The sequence below is a fragment of the Parasteatoda tepidariorum genome, chromosome 1 (genome assembly GCF_043381705.1).
Source record: "Parasteatoda tepidariorum isolate YZ-2023 chromosome 1, CAS_Ptep_4.0, whole genome shotgun sequence".
Lineage (NCBI taxonomy): Eukaryota > Metazoa > Arthropoda > Arachnida > Araneae > Theridiidae > Parasteatoda > Parasteatoda tepidariorum.
This window is the reverse complement of record NC_092204.1, coordinates 28283313-28300851: the sequence shown is the minus strand read 5'-3', so window position 1 is coordinate 28300851 and position 17539 is coordinate 28283313. Positions and strand designations below refer to the sequence as shown.

The window sequence follows — 17539 nt, the reverse complement described above, 5'->3', positions numbered from 1 at the left end:
CTTCTGTCACCACTGCTTTAGTTGTTCAATTTTACGTTACATTTTGTTGTACTACAAAGCAACATTACATTGTTACATTGCACAACAAAGGAATGAAAAAGTTAATGCTTGATAATTGGTTCGAGAATTAACAGTTTAGTTGTAGTAAATTTGAGTGAATTTGCAGCCGGTAAAAATTTAGTTTACTGAAGGTATAGTTTTTGTGTGTGGACTAAATTTTTTCTCTTCCAAATTACAATTTGTTCTACTTTTATTGTAATTTTAAGGAATGCTTCTAGAAATTTTACACCCTTTACTCTTTTAATTTAAAAAGTAGTACTCAGAAAGATTTCAATCGCTTTTACTCAATTTTTTTTAATTTTATACTTTTGATTTGATAATTTTGATAATAAAATGACGTAAGATTTAATGATAAAAACTAATTTCTATCACTAATAATTCAAGCAATGAAAGAAAGTATTCATTTTTAATCTATGATAAGCATTTATAAAATATAAAAGTTGTCATGGAATTGTTTTTGAACAAGCGATTCCTGAATTGAGTTCAAAAGTGTTTCGATTTGCTGAGCGTTTACAAATATAAGGTAAAGCGAACAAAAGGTAAAACTGGCATTGAAGAAACTTAAATTCCAAGCACTTTACTGATTAAATTATTGGAATCATATTTCTTAGATTTCCTCTCATTCCCCTATTTTTTGTGTCAAATATCTGAATACGGCGCTAAAGTGCATGTTTATTCAGAAAAAAAACTATTTTATGCTTGATTTCTTAATTTGAAAGATTCGTATGAAATATTCACGCATTAAAATATTTTTCTATTGGATCACAGTGAACTATATTTATTTTTGGTTTTTCTAATTAATATAATTTAAGCTTAGGCGTCTTTGCTATATTGTTTAAAAACCTTTCTAAAGATTGCTTCGCTTGGGATCGTTTTGATAGACGAATTTTAGGTATGAATCACATTCCATCGGGCTAACAATAAAAGTTTCCATAATTTGTCAATACAAAGAAGTCCATTCAAAAACGAGCTTACTGTGAACTATATTATTTAATATTTTAAGCGCATACTTTTTAATTAGTTTGTTTGGAAAGATATTATATATCAACACTTCTTTTTACATTTACAAAGGTTTTTCTGGGTCCTATAAATTTATAGTAGTGGTATTGAATTGACGTTAAAGGAAATTAGATTTTTTGCAAACACTTTATAGTTTAGCACTTGAGATACTTGGAGATATTTAATATACAAAGCCAAAATCCGACTCTTCGCATATAATGATTTTGCGTGTTGTTTAAAAACGTAAACACAAGCACGAAATATATTGCAGTTTTCTGTTACCAAACAAATGAGCTTTGATTTTAATTTAAATTCAAAATGAATTTTTCTGTTCAATAAAAGACTGTATTGTTTGCATCAAATAAAAACTAAATTTAAATATCTGCGCTCTTTGACAAATGAACAAATTAAGTTTCAAGAAAAATGAAAATTCACTATTTTCATCGAATTCCAAATGCATTACATTTTTATAAACATCTATTTTCTATAATTTTAAATATCACGCAAATGAAACAAAAATGCATGCCTCTTCGAGTTCTATAAATCGAACAAAATGGACTGTTTAAAGGAAAACCGTCTCAAATATAAGCAATTTGGGGTGCAAAAGGAAAAATGAGGTTAATATTTTAGAACACACAAAAATTTAAAAATAAGATTTGATTTGTATATAACTGTAGGTTTTCACTGTTGTGCGAAAGAAATAAATGTTTGATAAAATCGAAGAAGTGCTCGTCTACTTCCCTTTTCAAATAATTAAAATTTTTAAGCTAGTTTCATTCAAAAAGCATTTTTCTACTTTTGAAGTGGATGTTTTAAATAGTTTGAAATAATTCTAGATGGTTATCTAGTTTCCCATTGAACGAAATGTAGAGCTGAAAATATTTTTTTTTTCATTTTTAAATCGTTTCATTGAATGAGATTTGATAGTGACTTTAATGAGATTTTCAACGAAAAAGTTTAAAATTGATAATTAAAAATCTAGCAATGAGAATAAAAAAATGAAGTTATTTATTCTCCTTTCTTTAAATAATTTCGTAGATTTCATTAAAATATAAATTTTTGATAAATTAGCAAAAATAAATTTGAGTTATACCAATTGCGTTGATATTAAGCTTAATACATTATATAATGCTAAAAATACTTGCATATAGCTAAAACGGTTTTAAAATAACTTAGAACTTTATTTAGTTTTAAGCATTAAATTTTTTTAAAAATACATGCTACTGATCCGACTCCTGCTTTCCTCTCACACCGACCACAGTGCTGATATAAAATATCCTCAATGGTCATCGGTTAGCATTCATTGGTTAGCATTCCCCTACCTTTGGGCTGACCATGGTCAGTTTTTGCAGTTTTTATCTCCATGCAGCACAGATGCTAGTTAGTTTTATCACGAAGTCTTTTATGGCTGCTGTTTGACCTTATTCTTGATTTAGGAGTTCTCTTGGGTTTTGTGTTAGGTTCAAAATTCCAAGATGAATGCCAAGATTACGGAGGTGAACAGTGTGGTAAACTTAAAATTGGGTCGGCTGTTCAATGTTCCGTATATAAAATTGGATCGGCTGTTCCGTATATAAAATATAATTAAAATGTAAGGTTGAACTTTGTTATGCTCTTTAAGTTCCACTTTTTGACTAGCCAAAGTATTCAAACAGGTGAACGTGTACACTGTTGCACTACCACACTCTGCGTTTTTGCTTATATTTTGACGGAGTGAGATAATGATGGCACTCTTATCGGGTGTAGACTTGGCGTTTGCAGTTTTGTGTTTGTGAAACAGTATTTTATATGTTCTGAATCAGATTTTTTCCGCCAAGGGGAAGAGATAAAAATGTTCAATTGAGAGTGAGATTTCTAAATTGATGAAAATATCAGATAGTAAAGTGGGTGGTTTTGAGCTGCAATAATGATTATATAATTTTTTTTAATAAGCCAGGAAAGTAGTTGGTTAGGTGTGTACGTATACTTTAGGAGCGTGCAGGTTTGAGGAAGTGATGACTTCCACTTTTGTCTGTTCTGAACAGGTCAAACTCTTAATGAGTAGGCTAAACGAAATATTTTAGGCAATTTTCTAGGCTAATAAAGAATATATTTAAATTTACTCAATTGTGAAAATAGCGTCGAAAGCAAACCAGAACCACCATGAGAATTGATCCTTTAGAGAAAAAAAAAATTTCAGGTCTTTTCCAACAAATTGGTACGTGCTTGTAAAGAAAGAGAAAAACAAAAAAAAACATGCATCTTTATTACTGTTAATCTAGTCACCGTATTTCCATGTACTAGGACCCAATCATAATAGAATGAGGGACTAACCCTGAATTTGAAATCATAACCGTATATTTGACGAGATCTGATACAAAAACGCAACACTGCTTTGTGAAAAATTATTGTCCAGTGTTAATGAAATGTAAGTTATTTTTAGTTTAATATTTTTCATTTTATGAAAATTTTCTACCACTACGAATCTAAATTTTAAAGTAGCGTATGACATACAAATTTATTGCAGTTATAACGTCGTGACATTTTAAAATAGTGAGCGTAATTATCTTTATTCTACAAGTCATAATATTCTACAAGTCATAATATTCGCTACAAATTTTTTAAAACTTTTCCAGAAAGCGGAGTAGTTCTCATCCCTGAAAACTTTCTTTCTATGAATAAACTTCTCTTTTTGTCGGATCTGGATCTTTAACCCCCAAAATAGCAAAGAATTTACTATGGTCTCAAGCACTTAAGCAAGATAACGATTGAAAATTAGTGTCTCTTAACGCAGTTTCTTTTTTGCGGATTTATCTTTTTCAAAGTCGCATTTTTAAGTTTTTATGGAAAAACTATTCGACTTATTTTAGATTTTTTAATTTATCTTGAAGTAAATAAATTTGTAGGCAACATATTTAAACTTTTTTCTTGGGAAGTCAAATGCTTCATTTAAAAACTCATAATTTCTCTTACAATCTTAAACCAGTTTTTTTTTATAAATTTTTGACTCGCTGAGGAAAACGACTGATTTCACTTTTAATAAGATTTAAATTACGTCTTAGTTCTTAGTATTACCAATCCCTTTTTTCGGGGTTTCAACTTTTAACAATCTTAGCAGGAAATCCATTTTGAACTGTGCCAGAATTATGTGATCAATACAAACTACATCATTCTCCAAACACCCGCAATACATCAGAGGAAGGATTTAAGAGCCTTTCCCTTAACACCACCCAACCATGACCAAGCATTTTGCCCCGTTTTCCAGGTAGTATGATGCCAGGTAGTATGTGGACAACGACTGAGCTTCTGCACACTTCCACCCACACAACAGCAACGGTAGGCCACGACAGATTCAGCATTCATTTTTGCTGCATATACAAGCTGGTTGTTTAGTCGGCAGTCAGGATCGAACGCACGACCACCAGATCCCCACTAATAGAGATCTCACTGTGTAGCAAAGCTGAGTCTTGAAAACGTTGATGATTAAGCCCATGACACTCAGCTTTAAACTCGCTGTGTGAGTTGCTTTCCAAGAGTGTGCCATTAGAGCAGAGAATATCGTTTGGGTTGAGTGCTAAATAATAAGAATCATAAACTTAATTCACAAGGGAAAAACTATTAACATTTGGGTTTTTTTTTCTCCAGAAAACAAAGTGATTGTTCCTTACCGGCGAGTATAATTCTGCCATCCAAAAAAAGCCGCTTAATGAGATATTAAAGAAGAAAAACAGTCTTGAACAATGAAAATTTGAATAGTATTTTTCTAACCATTTTAATAACCGCATTTAACTACCATTTTTTACTCTTTCAGGTACTACGATAGGAAAAAGAAGCATTTCTCCAGGCCCCTGTATTTCTAGTATATACGTATTAAAGAGTACGTATATGTACTAATACGAGATGTATTACGAAAATATCTAATTGAAACACGTTTGTGTGATCACGGGCCACTAGAGCAAGAAACGCTCGTCTCGTATATGATGCCTTAGACCGTCGAGGGAGAATTGTGAGATTACTGTCCTGAACTGTTAAATAACGACGCTTCAATAGTTAAAAAGTAGATATTAAAAGAAGCGTAGTTTATTTCCTTCTATGAAATATACTCTAACGACTTACCTAAACAAACATGGCTAAAATATTATTTAATTAAAACCTTTCCATTATCTCTTAACTGAAACCTTATAATTTCGTATACACTGAAGGAAGAGGCATTACTGTGCATGAGAAGACTATTCGCAACATCAAAACTTGAACTTCATTAGAAAATTTTAGGTTTCGATTTAATAGAAACCTTTCAAATAGATTGAATATCGAAGTAGCTTTTATAATCCGTTCAACTTTCCGAAACTCGTTTTCGCGTTAGAGTATTATGTTTGCGGAGTTGCAAATCCACGGAAAATTCAGTACAAAGGAGGTTTACAGGCAGCTGCACTCGAGTACCTGAAAATTCACAAAAGGAAAGTAGTTGGACGATCGTTTGTCCATAGATCATTAGACTCCTAAACTAGACAGTTAGGGGGATCCAATTTGAAATGCAGATTCCCTAAGCGATGAGATTCCCTAATTAACCTGAGACAGGAAAGGGATCATTGGCGCCAAGTATCAGCGCCTCTTGGCATCGTTCTTCCTTGATGATACGCTGGTTTTGATTGTGTATTTTATTCCACGGGGTTTCATCGGCTTATGCGTGACCTGCTGATTGCAGAAAGGTTCAGAACGGATCAATAAAAGTCCTTTTATGTAAAATCATCTGAAACAATCTTTTTTGGACGTGGTAGAACTAGCTTTTGCTGAAATGGCAGTTATCAGAGCAAAAAGGACGTTTAAAATTTCCTTATTTAAAAGCATAACTCGTCATTAAAAATACATCATTCCAAGTAGTGCAAAAGGCGAATTTCAATACAGTAACGAAAGGTTCCTCATTTCATGAAAGCAAAACGTATAAAATTACGAATGACTTATTCTTTCCATTACACGAAATTTATGCCTGCGCACACCTAGCGTACAAATGCATAGATTTTGTTAGTATCAAACACAAATAGCAAAATATAAATTACAGGCATTTCTAATATTCAACCAAACACTTAATGTTTTGTGAAGATATGTCATAATTTATGCAGATAATATTAATACGGTATATTGCTGGTTCATTAGAAATACAATTACTTCTTCGTATAATTTTTCGAGTTAAATTTTATAAGTGTTAACAAAATCAGTTAAATCTGTGAGAGAAATCTGTCTTAAACAAAATAAAGGGTAACACAACATAATTTCTTCTGATTATAGAGGTATATTACTAATAATATATCTCCTCAAACAAACAAACATAGGTTGTAAGATATCAAAAACATAAATTGCAGTAGACATTTTTTTTTCAATTTCGTAATTTGTCTACGAGAATTAAAAGATTCTTCTCTATCATAACTTATTAATGATCTACACTGTAAGAAATTGGCTCTTTTTCATATGAAATAGTGGCTAACAGTAGAAATTAGCCATTTATTTAATTCATTATAAAAAAAAGTCCGGAAAATATGGTTTAATGTAATTGTTGCTTTTAATATTACGAACGTCTAGACATCGACGTTGCACTTATCAAACATGACAAAATTAAATTTGAGTGCCATTTACACAATGAAAGAAACAGGTAGCTTCCATTGAAACAAGTACTTTCTGTAATTAGCTGGTAGCTATTTAATATCCTAATACAATGTAACCTTAAAACAAATTAGTAACATGCTTTAAAATATTATGAGCATGTGTGGACCCGGTTATAAAAGTTTAATTGCATGAGTTTTTTTTTTTTTTTTTTTTTTTTTTTTTTTTTTTTTTTTTTTTTTTTTTTTTTTTNCTGATGTTTCGAGATTTTTGGTGAAATCACAAATTACATCGATCTAGAAGGAATAAAACAGCTTAATTTTCCAATTTTGATTTAATCATCCCGGAATCGTTTTTATTAATTGAAACTCTGTGACGTTTCTTTTTTTTTGCACCCCTTGAAAGAAATATAACATGTTAACCTGCATTAAGTTTTTTGTCAGTTTTTCCCTTAAAAATCACTTACTTAAGACCAAAAATTTAATAAGTTTCTAAAAGATATCTGAAGTTAAAAAGTAAGATAATAGAGAATTTTGTCGATGTTTACTTAAAAATCTCTAAACAAAACAGGGTTATGAGTCCTGTACTGTCCTAAGCTTCTCAAATCAGTGATATATAGGGACAAAAATACTTTTTATATCTGAAACAATAAAATGAAACCGTAACTCAATATATATATATATATATACTTAACATTTTAAATATATTAAAAATCTTCTTTCGTTTAAATATTTCCTGTCATTATCTAAGCAATGGAACAAGAGAGGAAAAAAATAATGGATTGTATTTTGCTCATAAATGTGTAAATGGCAGTTAAGGTAATTTATTAACTGTTCCTTTGAATTCAGTTTATGAGAGTTAAAATGGCTCCTAAAATAAAAGCGGAGGAGTCTTTTGTGTGAATTGAAGCGTCGGACGAAATGACACAAACTGCAATCGGGAATTGGAGCCGCCCCGTGGTTCCACCCTATTATGTTAATTAAACCATTTGAGAGGACAGCTTGGTTACCGAAACATTCAGAATTTCAAATATGACATCGCACAAAATAAAGAACATGTTTGAACTGCAATTTCATGAATCATTTATGGCTGGGCTTTCGATCTGGGAGAGAGTTCTGGGGGAGGAAAGGGGTTGCGTTGTGTTTGTAGAAATGAATCGTTGGTGGAAGTATTCTTCAGTTACGCGATTTAAGGTCATGGTTTGACTCGCATGAAAGAGTGTGTTGATGAAGAAATCAGAACAACAGCACTCAAAAATGTAGGTGCACTGAAAATAAAACAGCATTGAGAAAAAGTTTCGTATAATGGGTACATGGAAACGTTACTTTTTAAGAAAGATAAATAATAAGTACTTCAATTTACTACGTTAGAGCATTCACAGTTAAGATACGGTTGAGGATCAGGGAAAAAACTGCAGTCAGTGACTAATTGTAGAAATACATTTATACTATAGGGACGTAAGCTGTAAGGACGATAAAAATACAACAATCCTGACCGAAATTTTTCTCTCTAACATATTTGAATATTATTAGTAAATAGTTCTTCTAGTTAAAGTTATCTTGATCCCGGACCTTTATGTTTAGTGAGACTAAGGCGATTGGTTTGTCGAATCTTGGCGAGCAAATGTAACGAGGTTAAGTGTATCGTGCTGCTATCTGCCGAAAATAGAGAGAGTCGCGTGTTCGTTATCAGCAACGTGGAGGTAGTGCGAAAGCAAAAGAGATGTCTATGGGGCCAGCTGGGATCAAACCTGTGACTTTTGTATCCGTAGCATGATGGAATCACCATTGAAAAATTGTGTACTTTATCGAATTGAGTTAAGAAGCTTCAATAGGCTTGTTGCATAATTTAGCAGACGAATCTACTAATTTCGCTGAATTCCGTTGCAATTGGAGTCCAGGGGATTTTTTCCCTAAGAAAAAAGTCGACCCTATAATTGAATGGTCAACTCTACTAATTTGGATGAAGTTCGTTACACTTACGAGTATTTTTTCTCCTCAAAAAGTAAGTTCGCCGTAAAAATTAACTTAATCGATGCAAATTTTACTTAATCGATACAAATGATAATTGATGTTTATGTATCTCCACGTTGCTGATAACGATAAAAACAATAAGAAGAATTTGTTTAAGTTAATAAATTTTTATAACTATCTCTTATAACCTCTCTTATAAGTCTAGAAAAGTTTTGTTAGCGTCCTGTAATTTGGATAGTTGATGAAAAGATCAATTTTAGTCCCCCATCCAAATAATCGTTTAAATATTTCACCTGAATCGTTCTTCGAAATCTTTGAATACTCGTAACTCGTTATGAGCTCGCGTTTCATATAAATTGAAATGTAGATGATTCTATTTTTTTTTCTTTCTTTTTTTTCAAATATGTTAATGATAAAAACATTAATGTTTGCTAACTCATAGATCTCTTTAATAGAAAAAAATTAGTTTTTTTGCGCGTTGTTTGGGATTTTGCAATTATTTATTTATTTATCCGTTCCGTTTATGTCATCACGTTCACCTGATGACATAAACGGACCACTTCTCCAAATTAGTATTTAAGTTATATTAAACCACGTGTTTAGTTTGTTCATGATTATGCTTTAAAAAGTGAATTCTAAAAAACTAAATAACTTAAAATTCTGGTTTTTCGAAATGAAAAAAATGTGCCGAATGTACCGAAATGTAAAATTATGTACGGAAAAACAATATTATTTAATTAAATAGCACTTTTTGCAAATGAATACAGTTATCTGCATTTTGATGGGATGGATTGCTGAAATCGTGGTTAGCTTAATCCAATACCGTAAAGCCACGGGAAGGGTGGTTTTACGGTATTGGATTAAGATATGTTGCTAAATAAAAACTTTATTTCAATTTCTATTTTGTTGGTTTATCAGTTTTTTGCGTGATTTCTTAGTGTTGCTCAGAACTGATTTACTGATTATTTTCCCCCATAAGAAAAGTGGATGACCTGTCTCGGTGGCTGAGAGGTAGCATTTTGCGTTTTCATGCAACCGGTCCTGTGTTCGATTCTCGGGACGGGTAAGGTTGACTCATCCTTTCATCCCTTCAGTGGGTCGGTAAAATGAGTACTAGGTATGATTTGGGGACTAGATACTGGGGATAATAATTATACAGTGGTAATAATTATATAAGGGCAAATAATTATACTGGGGTATTTGCGTTCGGCTGACTGTCCAACTAGAACATCTGCTCCTGCAACCCAGAGGCCAATGTCAAGAAAACTGAGATAGGCACAGTACTGTCACGCCGCTGAGACTTAAGAAGAGCAGATATTCAGCTAGTATGAAGTATAAAAATGAGTATGACGATGTATATAAGAAAGGCATCATATATTTAAAAAATGTATAATTCTATAATATAGTAAATTTTTTAAAAACAAAAGTAATTAGTTTCAAAATATTATACTTTTGAACAACATATTTACAATTTTAATTCAATTACGATAATTCTTCCTTAAATTTTTTAACACATGTTTGTCATAAAAGCTAGTATAATAATATTTATTAATTAAAAATTGTTTAGAAAAATTTCAAAATTCATCAAAATAATATGAACTTCAACTTTATGCTTAAACAAATGCTGAAAATTTATTAATGATTCAGTCAACAAATTCGATTAATATATGCAAGATTTAGATAATTAGGATCGGACAATAATATTATAATATTTTAACGTTTGTCTTATTAAAAAAATTTAAAAAAATATTTTCTATTTAACGTTGCAATATACTAATACAACGAAAATTTTATTCTTTGTTTCAAAACTATTTATTTTCCACTTAAACGAAATTTTCAAAAACTGCCAGAAGGACGCTACATTTATCATAACGGTAAAACATCATTCATGTCAAATATATAATGCTAGTAATAATAATAATTTTGGATGATAGAAGTTGATGACATGCGTGAAAAGTGGGAATTTTTTCAGATTTGTTTTAAGCTTTTTCAAGGCTGTAGTAAATATTCTTGCATAAAAATAATTCAGTAATTTTTAACTGTCAATAAGTAGTTATTTTTAAGCTTATGTTTTGTGTCACCATCTGTTGATAATTTCCAAAATATTTTCAGAAATTTCTGTACATAAATATGGGCGACAGAAAAGGTTTGCGTGGGGCCAAGAAGGGACTTCTCTTCCTTGATATGCGTTCCTTCATTTGATGATTGCTCATCGAGAACATATTTCTTTAATTTATAAATTGGTTATTTATGAGCACAGAAGCTCAAGTTTAAGGGTCATTCTTTACATCAAGGAAAATTTTGATAAATCCTCAAGTGATACCTTCTCTCCACAAAAATAGCCCTAAAAATTAACCCAATTTTAGGTTGTAAGCTAAATCAATTTTTTTTCATAAATCAATCTCAAAAGTATTTTAATATTGTTAGAAAAAAGTGGCCATATAAAGGTTTAACAAAGATGATGATTGCAAAGAGAAAAACCCGATCAGTTATAAATTGATTAGGGTAATTCAAACATTTTTACACTATTATAAATGCCATAATGATAGAGTGAATAAAATTACTATGAAACAGTGATATTCTGTAATCATTAGTGATCATTATGTTATACAAAATACTAGCTTGCTTAAAATAATGATATAAAACCGAATTGTAAGGCATGGATGTTTCGTTTTTTTCTTCTTTTTTTGATGTTTACTTTTATAACGAAGCATCGTTTGACCTACACCAAATTGCTACAGGAAGGAAGAATATTCAGACAGTACTAAGTTTAGGAACAATCGTTAAAAAGGTTTACCGTCCAAATGTATTAATTTTCATAAGTAAATATTTTTATTATTCACGTAACGGAATGAATTTAGATTATTTCACTAGCATTGCTGTCAATGAATCAATTCGGAAAAATGTAGCAATATCGTTTCTATGTAATTGGTGATTAATTAATAATAATTTTCACCTAAAGCAAGCAAAATAAGTTGTCCCATGTGCAATAATCGTCAAAAATTAAAACTATATCCTGTTCATCTAAACCTAAACAGAAATTTTCTATTTTGTTTCAAGTGTAGTTAAAGAAAAAACAAGAGGAAATAAAAAAAATGCTGTGTAAGTGTTCTCGTTACATCAAAAATACATTACATGTTTTTGCAATAAATGTTAATCTATCGTTTTATACAAAATAAGTAAAATAAAAAATAATCTGCTAAGTCAGATATGTAAAAATTCTTAAAAGAAATAACCTTAAAGAAGGATTCCACCTTAAAAATAATTTCAGATTCAAAGATACGAGAAAATAATTCTGAACTGCAAAAAATATTCAATACATAATTATTATAGAAAAATGATAGATTCATGTGCAGTTTTCGGAAATTCCCTAAATATCATATATTATAAGATTAAGCGTATAATGAATCAGCTTAATGCTGAACCATAATTTTGTTACTCACTTTGAGCTTCAAACAAAGTTGTTGCAACTTAAAAAGGGTGCTCATTTAAATTATATTTCCATTTAATTTGAACCAATGTATCTTATGAGTTTCAAAAAGATTTCATTTTATAATAATACAGTTCTTCAAATCGTATTTAAGATTGCAGCAAAGTTTTATGACATTATGGTTCAACGCATTTTACAATTCTTAACAATGTAGCAATATTTCCGGAAGGACTATAATTACAAATATTTATTAACAGCTTAGTAACTTGCATTTTTATGCAAAGTTTTAAATGTATGTTTTATAAGCAAAAGGAAAGACATAAATCTTTTACTATCCGTGTTTATATACTATACATGAACCATCATATTTAACTTTTCTTTAACATTACAAACCTTTTTTTTATCTTTTTATAAATTACACAACGCTGTGACACGGATAATTTTAGAACTTTAAATACAAAGGACAATTTAAAAAAGGGTTCATATCTTCAGCTTAACTGATAAAAGTTTGATGTAAAAAAAAGAACTTTCTAAAAAAAATTCTGTTAATGTATTTTTTGTTAGTGAATGTACAATATAAATACGCTAGTGATGAGTTTTTTTCTTCTTACAGATGGACTTCTTACTGCCTCATATATCGAAAGAGTTAAAATTATATAACTGCCATTAAATAACTGTTTTAAAGAAAATAGCTGTTGCACGTGCGTTTTTGATTTTTTTAGCGTAAATAAATGATATTGTTACTTCTTATTCCCTTTCAATTATTTTTAATTTAAAATTGAAACTAAGAAAAATAACACTGGTCCTGAATTCTGTATTTAATCATTGAAATTCAATGACTTGCTATAGTTAGATACAAACTTTTCAAATGAACCATAATGTGCATCAAAATTGAACTCTACCAATCACATTAACTTTAAAAATTTTGTTCCACTAACAATGTACTTCGTTTGAAGCCTTTACAAAGTTTAAATAATGTTGGATTTTAACATAACGTATACTGTATAACGGTAGATTTTATGAACCATGTCTCAGGATTCAAAGAAAAATTAAAAGAAAAAGGAAACTTGTTAAAAATTTATAAACATTGTATTAACACCCAAATAGACAAATTTTTAAAAGCAATATAGATATAACGACTTACCCTTCGGTATTAAAACAACTGCAAACATCATCATCAACAAGTGTGGAAGCATAATGCTCAGCATTCGAGAAGCTTCTGTCATATTAACGGGCACTTCTAAAAGCAAATCTCATCATAAACATATTGATCCGGGCACTTCTCTAATTGCCTGTCAGTTCAAATATTTACAGCTGGAACTCCGGCGACGACGATTTCGCCAGTTAATGATGAAACGATCACACGAAATACGTTCTTCCCCCCCCCTAGAACCTATTTTCTATTTTGTTATTAGGTTTGATTTCTGATGAACCTGTTGCTTTTATGCCGAATCGAAGTCCAGATCAATAAGAGTACAGAATGCACCGCTTATTGGCAATAATATTCTCTATAAATTCATTCTTTTTGTTCTAAATGATCATGTATAATGCATATTACTAAGTTTTTATCTGTAGTATGCTATTATTCACCAAATAGATTCGATTTGTTAAACAATTCTTTGAAATAGATGTTTCAAGATAAATCGATCATAAACGATGATAATGTATAACAAATGCACAACTGAAAGTTATAGATAGTGCATATTTTAACTGAATGAATTATAGTGCAGCAATCTAAAAATGCTTCCTTCCAATAAAAACTGACTATTTATTCTTCGATATGTTTTGATAATTGACACAGTTTAAGTATACATTTTTCTATGATTTAATTGAACCTATTTTGATTGCAATAAAAACTGTGGATGTAATTTTAGTTATATTGAATCACTCATCTTCGAAGATTATTCTGATGAATTCATTTGATGGAAATAATTCGCTCTTAATTGTATAACTTTTTAACACAGTTTCACTGAAATCAGTTACATGCGTCGATGAAAAAAATGCACAATTTAACGCACATTAGCAAGAGAAGAAAAAAAAAATCCTGGTTCGTAAAGCCACGTGGAGAGAAACACCGGTTGCCGGAGAGTAGTGTTCGAAAAGCAAGCGAAGTCTCGCCGAGCAATCGAAGATCTGTCCTTACTATGGAAGCAACTCGTCCGCGGACTTAGGTTTTAGCAGAAGCTCCGATGGCAGCACATTCGAGTGCGCGCAGTCTCGTAGGAAAGGGTAGAGCGCATTTTCCAATTTCAAGAAGACCGGTTAAAGATTGGATATTCTGGATATTCGAACCAATTGATACTTCTACTGATTTCACAAGAACGATTTTTTCTTCCTTTATGCTATAGTGATTACGTCTTAATAAAATATGCGGGAGATACATTATGCATATTTACTTAGATATTCTATTTCTATTGTACAATAAAACCGGTAGAAATATATTTTATCTATACATTGCTAAAAACTATTTTTTTCTTCGATTAAAAACAAATTCAAATCATTTGAAAATTAAAGAATCTATTTTTTTTCATTTTATTTGAAAATGTATGGTTGTGATAAGTGAGTTTTGATATATATTGACGCAAGTTGGTGAAAAATAAATAATTAGATTTAGAATTGTTATCTAGATTTAGTATAGTAAATTACACTTTAGAAGCATGCAAATTTTAAGTTTGTAGTAGAGTCTGACAACTGAAAATATGTTGCTTTTAGGCTTGGTCTTTTGAAAAATATGCCTCTTATTTGCTGAAATTTAACTGATACACAAATAGCAAAATAAAAATTATAGATAACACATCAACAAAAATTGGCATTTTTAATGCCGAATGTAACAATAAATTTTGAAAATTAGTTTCATTTAGTGATAAACATTTAAGTCATTTTAAATTAAATGACATTTTAATTTAAGAGAGAAAAATTGAACATATTTTACTACCCATAATAGAAAATAATTATTTTAAATAATTCAATAAAATTTTTTAAAATATTGTACGACAGTGCTACATTTTTTAGCTTAAAGAGATACAAATCATGATACAACCGTTTTCAACTGAAATAAAATCTATCGTTTAAATATTTATAGCGTATATTTTTCTACTTACTTCAGATTTGTGAAAGAATGAAATTTCTTATTTTAATATTGCTTATTTGTTTAAAAAACGGGTAATGATATTACTACTATTTTCACCTTCAACGAAACTCATTAATAAATTATTGTCAACTAAAATATTTTCTATTTGTTTCGAATTTGAAATGTAAGGATATTATTATAATTATTAATATTAAACATAATAGAAAGTAATTATTTCAAATTCTTAAACTAAGCTGTTTTTTAAAATTACTTTTAGATACCACTAAATTCATGCCTTAACTAGGAGGGGGGGAATAATGATACTACTACTGTTATCATCTTAATTAAAACCCAAAATAACCCTCTAACGCATAAATCTGATTCTTTGTAATTCCTTTTCATTAAAATTCGTGAAACAAAAAGGTTTTAATTATACTTCCGAGAGCTTTACCCGGCACTTTATATATACGAGAAAATAATTCTNTTTCTTTTTTAAACTATTAATAAAATCAATAATAATGAATTTAGTAAAATATATATATATATATATATATAATTATTTCATTTCTTTATTTTAGTGCTTTTTTCAATATAAAAACACACGAGGAACGTTTATTTAACATCACATAATGTAAATGCAATTTTTTTATTGTAACAGCTGCTACGCAAAGAAGCAATTTTTCCGTATTCCCTCGCGTATATTCCATTTTTTTAATATTCTCATATTCAAGAAGAGCCAATGTTTGCTTAATTTTTTTTATCACTAAATTTTTAAGGCTTCGAAATATTCTCATTCGAAGTGAAAGTCATTGTGCATAAACTTACATTTAATCATGGTGTTCTAGATTTGAAAAACTAAAAGTTGTTTAATATTTTATCAGCCTTTAGATCGTTTTATGTGTGCTATGTTATATTATTCCTGATGTCTCATATTATTCAAAATTAAGTTTTGCATTGCTTTTCATAAGTTTTGCATTGCTTTTAAAATTTAGTAAGAGTGAATTTTTCCTTGCTTTTGGATTAAATAATAATTCAAGTGTTCTTTTAATTTGCTGAACACTAAATGCACAGCGAGGTTTAAATTTTGCGCAGCACTACATCTCTGGCTTGATTTTCTTTAAAACAGTGATTTTCATAAATATGAAGTGCATAGTAAGAATATATATTTAAAGAAATTATTTGAATATCGCAACATTTTTCTTATCATTATACGTATATATTCTTGCAGTGATTGAGAAACTTTTAGTTAATTACGTAGCTTTAAATGAACATCTTATGTTTCAAATATTTTACATATATAGGGATAAAAAAAATATTTCTTTTATGAGAAAAACCAGTTTCAGAATTTCAAAAAAGTTAAGGAAGTAAAAATTTTATATACGTTTTTTCGTATAAGTTGTATCCTCATAATGTCAAAAAAACTCGAAATGTTTTTAATATCTTCGTAAAAGCTGTAAACATATAAGAAATTATGGAACTGTTGAATATATTGCCAAGAACAGGAAACTATTTTATCTTATAGCTTGATTTTTCTCTCATAAGCACTAGCTTTTACAGATTTAAGTAACTAATATACTAATTAAAATCATAATTGTTTAAATAAGGGAGACAGTTTTTTCAAAAATTTAGGATAGAAGTTTCTTTTTTAATAAATCAGTTAGATTTTGCGAACAATTAAATTAAATTCGTTTAAGAAATAAAAATTGAAATATCAATGCACATTTAAGCTGCAAAATATAAAAAAACGATTTTAAACATTTTAATAGAGAGCAAGAAAGAAAAAAATTGATTAAGTAGTTTAAAAAAATAAGAAAAAGATTATTTAAAAAAGATTCTTAAAAAATAAGATTATTCTGAAAAAATTATTCTTAAAAGATTATTCTGAAAAAGATTATTTAAAAAATAAATTAATATTTTTGTTGCTCTTTCTCAATTTTACCTCAGATTTCGCAATTCAACAGAAGAACTGCACTGAGTGAAAAATTATGGTCAAAACTACCAGAATATGGTCAAATTTACCATGCTTCCAGCTCTATGAGAGCACTAAAAAAACAAAGTAAATTTGTGTCGATGTTGATGTTGTTAATTTACGTCGCACTAGAGCTGCACAATTGGCTATTGGCGACGGTCTGGGAAACATCCCGGAGGATGATCCGAAGACAAGTCATCACAATTTTGGTCCTCTGCGGAGGGGATGGCACCCCCGCTTCGGTAGCCCGACGACCTGCGCGCGAAGTCGAGCACTTTACGGTAGCACAGTTTAACGAGGACCAATACCGCACACCCTCGGTCCCTACGCAGACTGATCCAAGTGGGTCACCCACCCGCCCACTGACCGCAGCCAGTGATGCTTGACTTCGGTGATCTGATGAGAACCGTGTCTTAACGATCAGTCCACTGCGGGAAAAGTAAATTTGTACCGAAGAGCTT

General features: G+C 30.1%; 1 protein-coding gene across 2 annotated transcripts in view; it reads right to left on the bottom strand.

Moving 5' to 3' along the window:
• LOC107449821 (cell adhesion molecule Dscam1) overlaps positions 1-14206 on the bottom strand; it is a 356610-nt gene extending 342404 nt beyond the window's left edge. For both annotated transcript variants that reach the window (XM_071177996.1, XM_071177997.1), the window contains exon 1: positions 13184-14206. In XM_071177996.1, coding sequence (XP_071034097.1) covers positions 13184-13265 — 82 coding nt within the window. In that variant the 5' untranslated portion in view covers positions 13266-14206. The remainder of the gene's footprint in view (positions 1-13183) is intronic.
• Positions 14207-17539: the final 3333 nt, after the last annotated feature.